Raw genomic sequence first — 6,009 nt, 5'->3', positions numbered from 1 at the left:
TATGTATATCGTAATCACGTAGATGGAATTACGAGAATAACAAATCTCGACAAAAAGGATTTTCCAACGTTCGAATTTACTAACGTAATCAAATTTATTTCGTTTATGTTAGGTGAGTCAAATTTTCCCGCCAAATAAGATTTTAGCCAATTGTACCAATTCACTTTTAATTGGATGAAACGAACAAATAGAAACGTTTAAATTTAAATTAAGTAAAATAACTTGTGTATCCTGAAATTTTAAATATTTTTTGTTTCCACCATGCAGCAAAAGTTAGTAATCCCGATCTATACTATGTACCATATTATGAAAGTATAGAAATTGTCATATTTTCATGAAATATCATTACTCTAACAGGGCGCCCGTACAGGCAAATAAAAATTATAGCAAATACTGAAGATATTTATGAATAACAGAAAATGTTTGCAAATACTTTTTAATAAAGGGATATTCACGAATGGGACATTAAGAATCAATGGTGTATATCAAATATAACATAGCTTCTAGAATTAGATATATAATACCATGAGTTAGCATTCAAGAAAACTCAACTTTTTGCCATTCTTTTACTTCTTTGGTTTTAACTACGTCGGTAAAAAAAAGACTATTATTGAGATGTAAAATCATAGTGTAGCATAACTTTTTCTTTCAGCATTATATGACTCTTAGCCCCTAAACGGTGCTGCTCTGCCAGTAACAGTGTATAGGTATATTTATATGCTGCTATTTAGCAAAAAGAAATGATTTGAATTACTTATGTATATTATATACATTCATATGTATGTATAAAATTCATGTATTCTTCAAAAGTACGATATTAACCTCAAGTATGATTAATCAGATCGCCTTTTTTACAACTGACACGCAACGTTCACACTTAACGTTCATTCATTCTGTTCACGCGCAATTTTTTTTGTTACGAGTACTATCGCAATACATACTGTTTGACTCCCACAGGTATAATACAATTTTTCAATTAAATTAAACAATTACATGTAACAATTACATATAAATATTGCTGTAAGCGGAATAACACAAATAATAAAATTTATAATATTTAAAAACAAAACAAGGTAAATTGTGTTAAATTCCATAATAAAATTGCTTTTGTTCTGTACATACCACGCTTATAATGTTTGACTACGTGATATAAAACTATACAATAAAACGTAAAGCGTACATAAATAATAGGAAAAAATACCTTCATGTATGAGAAATAGTTAACAACGGCTTTTTTCTTATAATTGACTTCTACTAAACTAAGTTATCAGCTCTCGTTCGTTCTTTGGTTCGAGTGTTTTGTACTGGATTTTGTGAATACAAGATTACCGCGTAGCTCACCATAGCAATAGAAACTACAGTGTTCAAATGAACTGGAATACTGAATATCAGCCAGCATAGAGTCGCCGTGAATATCAGCTCTAACGCGCTGGCAAAAGTCTTCAAGATCGAGTTCAAATTTTTTAAAAAGAAACTCGTAATAATCCCGATCGCTGTATTGTTTAACATTATTAAGATCACCTTCGGTTGCATAAGCATACTAAAATCCACGTTGCTCAACATGTTGGATGTATTGTCCTTTGACACATAGAATAGTATAAAAACTATAAGATTACAAAAAATACTATCGATATACATAAATACATTTTGTACAAATATATTTATATTCGCCCCTTGTTCTTTAAGTAAATATTCATTGTAAACTCCTGCTAGACAGGAACATATCGTCTGAAAAAAATTTGCACAAAGAAATTTAAGTTTTAACCCATAATATTCTATAAAGAGCAAAAAAATCGGTTTCTGGATTTTTCTTACATATTTCTATAAAACTAATATTTAATTTATATATGTTGCACAGATAAAATAATGGCTTTCAAGAACAGTAGATTCAAAAATGCAACGAACATTCAAACTTCTCCTACAACCTACATATTTATGATTAATGTTATATATGTAATGCAATATGTACGTAACGTCGAATTCGATTTTTTTTCTACGATAAGTATTTCGGTGGCACATAGTAGAAAAAGCTGAGCGCACAAGTGTACACGAATTACACTTTATTCTTTTGGTGAGCGAAGTGTAGGAAAGGACGCTCCGCGGTTAGTGATCAACCAACCGCATTATCCAAAATCTAATCTTCCCGAAAGTGGTAACCAAAAACAGATTTCTGCAAATATTGTAGACGTGGCATTCTTCTAACAACGAGAACATCATCTCTAATTCAAATATACTTGTAAAATTTCAGCGTGTTAACAATTATTTAAAAGAAAATTTAGTAAAGTATATACACCTACCCAACAATTATCATTATACGAATTTATCGTCCCATGGAATCATCACGTACGGCATACTTGTGAAAATCATCAGTGAATCTGCCATAAATGACATCGATAACTTCGAAATATACGCTGCTGAAGACAGAAACGTGGAACAAACCATCCTAACAGTTATTGTGCCTCATATTAATAAATGGCATTACATTTATCTAGATAATTGTTGTAATTAAGCTAGTATAGCAGAGACTTACTAAAGTTAAAAGTGCGTTCATGTGGTTTAATTCGAAAAAATACAGGCTTTCCCCACCAATTAGCAAAACTCTTAAGCTCAGAAATAGTATTTCGCAGAAAATTCGCATATTTTCACGATAAACACCTGAGTCAATATTTAATTGCGATAAATACATAAAAGCAATAGATCATGCGGACCGGTATCTTGCATACTAATTGATTTTCAAAAAGATTACAAAACGGATTAAAAAAGTTGAAATATATATCATGCTGCAAACGCGTGCTGTTATGAGCGACACCGTACTTTCTTAAAATATTAAGAAATTACAATTTTAGTAAAAAAAGACTTCAAAAAGTTAGTCACCTATATACCAGCTACTCTGTTAGCCACTTTTTCATCCTTACGCAATAAATACTTATGGTACTTTATATGTAGCTAGAAAGTTGACCGCCGGAACGGCACAAAGACTAGAAGAATCGCATCCTTATCGCTTCGGATCATTCGATCTCGATAATTAAATCTCCTTCCCTCGGAGGAGAGGCGTAACTATTCCACTCGAATCAATTAAACTAGTATTGCTTCCGAGTGCCAACTTGCCAGCCACGCATGTACGCCACATAAAGAACGGTAATACGTTAAATGCATATTTCTAAAGTATTTTCGTTGATATTAAACTTAAAATATGCAATAATCCAGAAATCAAGTTTTCAATCTTTCTATTGTGAAATATTACCTTATATTATGCTTACCTGTACAAATACTAAAATTATGTTACTATTTAAATTAATTTTCGTGTTAAATACGCTGACGTTAAAGTCCAAATCTATATGTTTCACCATACATCCGATGGTTAGTATTATTAGCGAGAACCATTGTTTTAAAGACAATTTCTTATCAAAAACGACCTAAAACAAACAATAATTTAGATAACATTTTATCCCATTCCAACATTTATCACCAAAGTCTTTGATATGTACCTGGAAAATAATTCCAGTCATAACAACTCGAAATTGCAATAACACATAATACGTCGTTGGATCAAACGCAGCCAAGTTGACAAATGCCAAATTATTATACAGGCAATACAAAAATGATGGTATCATATACAGTAGCAACACTAAAATAGAAAACATTAAATTTAATATGTTTAGCACATCGAAACTGAAATATTCTTTAAGATTTTTTTTCAAGAAATTACTTAATTTTTTTAGACACAAACAACGCTGTATAAAACAACAATTAAATTCCAAAAAATTAAGAGACACGAAATTAAAAATTAGTACAAAAAGAGGTTAAATTCCATACACAACTAAGTTACATTCCTTTTACACCTGTAAAAAATATGTTAACTAAAAATAACAGTAATGAGCTGAAAACAAAGTCATATTATATATTGGTGTTAAGTAATTAACTAGCGAGATAATATTTATGTATGTCAGTCTATTATAGACATGTAGACAGACTTATCTAGTGACAGTGCATTAAACAAGTTCCATTATTTTAGGTGTCTACAATTATTTTTCATATAAGAGCAAAATTGTGTTACAGAAATATCATATACTACAATGGGCAAGTTTTCAAAATTTGTCACATTATCATGTAATAGTTATGTAACATAAGAAAAAGGGTTAGGATCTACAAATTATAGAAAATTACGATATTTTAATTTTAGAACTATTAACAGTATATTTATTCTAAAGTATTAATAACTAATTAATCATGTTATTCATTAATTAAGATATATGTTAAATGCTAAATTATACTAATACATAAAAATACCTTAATACAGAAAAAGTATACGTAATTTACTTTGATAATTTCTTTAAAAAATTCTTAAAGAATCTCTAAATTTCAACCTATCAAAGCATAAAATTACTGTTTAATACATATTTAAAACTTAACTTAATTGTTTGCATAAATTGTTATAAGAAACAATGATACAATTTAATTTTCACAGTACAACATTCTAATGCTGAATAGAATTAATAATTTCATAAATATCACATCCTATACAATGATTAGAAATTGAACTTATCAATTTATCTGGCCTTTCTTATACAATATATTAAACTGTAATTACACATTGAATCCTTAAACCGTTACTGGCATGTATTAAACCATGTGAAAGTCTATACATAATCTATCAACAATTTTATTTATTAGATATATGTAAATGTTAACTTTTTATGCAATTAATTAAATTATTCTTATTTTAACTCTTCATAAAATATGTATTTTTTTACCTCTTTTATGTTCTGTTATCTCTTGACATAGACTTCTGATGTTATTGCTGAAAATAAAAGAATAATGAAGTTTCTAGATACTCAAACATATCTCTTCTCTAACTAATTTTTTTTTTAACTAACCCCTGTTCTTTTTCTCTTTTATCTGAACGAATGATTGAGGCAAGAGTAAAAGGTCAAAATCGTTGCGATTAAAATAAAAGTAGTTACGCTTATTTCCGATGATTAAGACTATGACCGTGTCAATTATGAAGGAAGCATATTTTTAACTGATACCACATTGACTTATTTATCTTAATCAACACTTGTGACAGTTTGTTGCAATGGCATGTAAGGGTTACCAATGTATTAATAAACTAATATATAAAATAAGAATCAAAAAAGTCTCCTAATATGGAAGAAAGACATTCATGAAAGCCACGCATTATTTAAATACTTTCTAACATAAACATTTCTCATATAAAATGAAATTTAATATACTTTACTTACTCTTTGCAATACAGTACTGTCGAAGCAAACAATTTTAATACTTCTGTCATCAATACTACCATAACAATATTATATTCATAGTGGCCACCTCTCTGAGACCATGTTACAATAATACCTGCAATGATAATAATTTTGCAATCAACTTATATATTAAAATTACAAGGTTTAATTTTTTAAAAATTGTAAACAAATTAACGACCTAAATATCTCGATAGTTAATAGAAATTTTTATCGAAATTTAACAACAACACTGTATAATTATATCGTACACTGTAATAAACATTTAAAACCGGTAAAACAAAACGCAACTCACTAATGATAATTATAAGTAACTTCACGATAACTTCCTTTTGTTATCTATTATCATTGTCATATATCACTTTATGGCACTTGTTTTAACAACAATAAAAAATTATGTGAATAAAAAACGAACGTAAAGAAACTTAACCATACTAATGGTACCTTGGTTCACAAAAAGGGCCATGTAAGAAATAAAAATAACAGGACTCCATCTTCCCGGGAATAATTCTGCCCAATTGATGGTTCCCATTGCACACTCTGCACACGTTAACCAATATTAATATATATTAAAAACATTCGTGGAAGTATGTGTGTATATTAGTACAATCGTCTTCCTGTAGGAACGGTTGACATAAACTGATAGCATACGATTTACCAACACGTGTATCGTATTAAATTAACCGCGTTCACTAACGTAGAATGAGTGAGATAACATGTTTTTTTATAAAGCTTTATACAAACATCC

At 29.1% G+C, this 6,009-nt stretch overlaps 1 protein-coding gene across 1 annotated transcript; it reads right to left on the bottom strand.

Moving 5' to 3' along the window:
* Positions 1-1,069: 1,069 nt before the first annotated feature.
* On the bottom strand, positions 1,070-5,954 carry Senju (UDP-galactose transporter senju). Its single transcript, XM_076892884.1, has 6 exons — positions 5,706-5,954; positions 5,244-5,358; positions 4,755-4,801; positions 3,489-3,628; positions 3,261-3,416; positions 1,070-1,728 (listed from the first exon to the last, which is right to left on the bottom strand). The coding sequence occupies exons 1-6, from the start codon at positions 5,791-5,793 to the stop codon at positions 1,255-1,257; spliced, it is 1,020 nt and encodes a 339-aa protein (XP_076748999.1). The 5' UTR covers positions 5,794-5,954; the 3' UTR covers positions 1,070-1,254.
* Positions 5,955-6,009: the final 55 nt, after the last annotated feature.

This window comes from Xylocopa sonorina, chromosome 3 (genome assembly GCF_050948175.1).
Source record: "Xylocopa sonorina isolate GNS202 chromosome 3, iyXylSono1_principal, whole genome shotgun sequence".
Classification (NCBI taxonomy): domain Eukaryota; kingdom Metazoa; phylum Arthropoda; class Insecta; order Hymenoptera; family Apidae; genus Xylocopa; species Xylocopa sonorina.
The sequence above is the reverse complement of the archived record's forward strand: the minus strand, read 5'-3'. Positions and strand labels throughout refer to the sequence as shown.